Here is a 1068-nt window from a genome sequence, read left to right on the forward strand (position 1 = left end):
AAAAAAAAAAAAAAGTTATTGACACTGACTCAAAAGCTGACTTTCTCCCTCTCTTTTCAGCCAGCATATGTCCCAAAGAAGCTAATCCCAATAACAATCATCAAGCAAGGTAATTTGTCTGTTCTGGATAATAAGTGTTTAGAACTATTTTTAATTCACTTTTTAACTAAAATAATTAAATTTCAAATTTAATTTTCAAATAAAAAAATTTCAAATTTTTTATTGTTGTTTTCAGAAAAAGTGTGAAGAAACTAGTATGGTCTAGTAAATTAGAAATGAATAGATAATTTTGGGTCTTGTACCAATATACCAAGCCTTCTTCAACTAGGGACAAAGCAAACATAGCAAGTATTAAATTTTTAAAGGTTAGTTAAATATTTGAGGCTTTGCTCAGATTAAGTTAGCACTCATGGAGAAAACCACTAATAGGATATTTGGATTAACAAAAATGAAAACCGTGCTGAGTTCGTGGTCACTTTAGAGAAAGTAAAGATGTCCAGGTTTCAAGAATTATAATGTCTAATTGCATTTCAGTGTCCAGTTGTTTTTGTTTGGGCTTTTAGTTTTTCCAACTATTAAAATGATTCCATTATTTCCAGAAAGTTTTGTGGTAGAATAGATGGAGCCCTTAAAATAGTTCTTCATTTTAAGAAAATACAATGTTTCACTCTCAGAACAGTGTCAGTTAGCATTGGAATTACCCAAAGATTCTTTGCTTTCAGAATATATGTTTTCTAATTTTTTTTTTATTACTTGGCCATTGCCCCATTTTGTGCTAGTTCTTAATGACTTGGGGAAAGGTCAGGCTGCAGGGAATGGAGATAGGAAGATAGGAAGGAAATTTTCTGCTAATTTGAAAGAACATTTAATGATGGAATAACAGCCTTTCGTTACTTAAAGGCACAGGCAATCCTTCTGTTGGCTGTGTAGCCAACCTACTGAGTTGCTTTCAATTAATTAACAAAACTTAGATCAGGACTTTCCCAGTATAAATGACTTCACATTATTGCTGATATTACTGATTATTACTGATTATGACTTCAATCTTACTGATTCCTAAATTTTTTT

At 31.3% G+C, this 1068-nt stretch overlaps 1 protein-coding gene across 1 annotated transcript in view; it reads left to right on the forward strand.

Moving 5' to 3' along the window:
- The window catches only part of LOC103603700 (target of Nesh-SH3-like), a gene marked incomplete at both ends in the record, with an annotated part of 140689 nt that overhangs the window by 58398 nt on the left and 81223 nt on the right, over positions 1-1068 (forward strand). Inside the window, 1 exon segment of the mRNA XM_008588272.1 lies at positions 61-109. Coding sequence (XP_008586494.1) covers positions 61-109 — 49 coding nt within the window.

Source organism: Galeopterus variegatus, unplaced genomic scaffold (assembly GCF_000696425.1).
Source record: "Galeopterus variegatus unplaced genomic scaffold, G_variegatus-3.0.2 Scaffold4753, whole genome shotgun sequence".
NCBI classification, from domain to species: domain Eukaryota; kingdom Metazoa; phylum Chordata; class Mammalia; order Dermoptera; family Cynocephalidae; genus Galeopterus; species Galeopterus variegatus.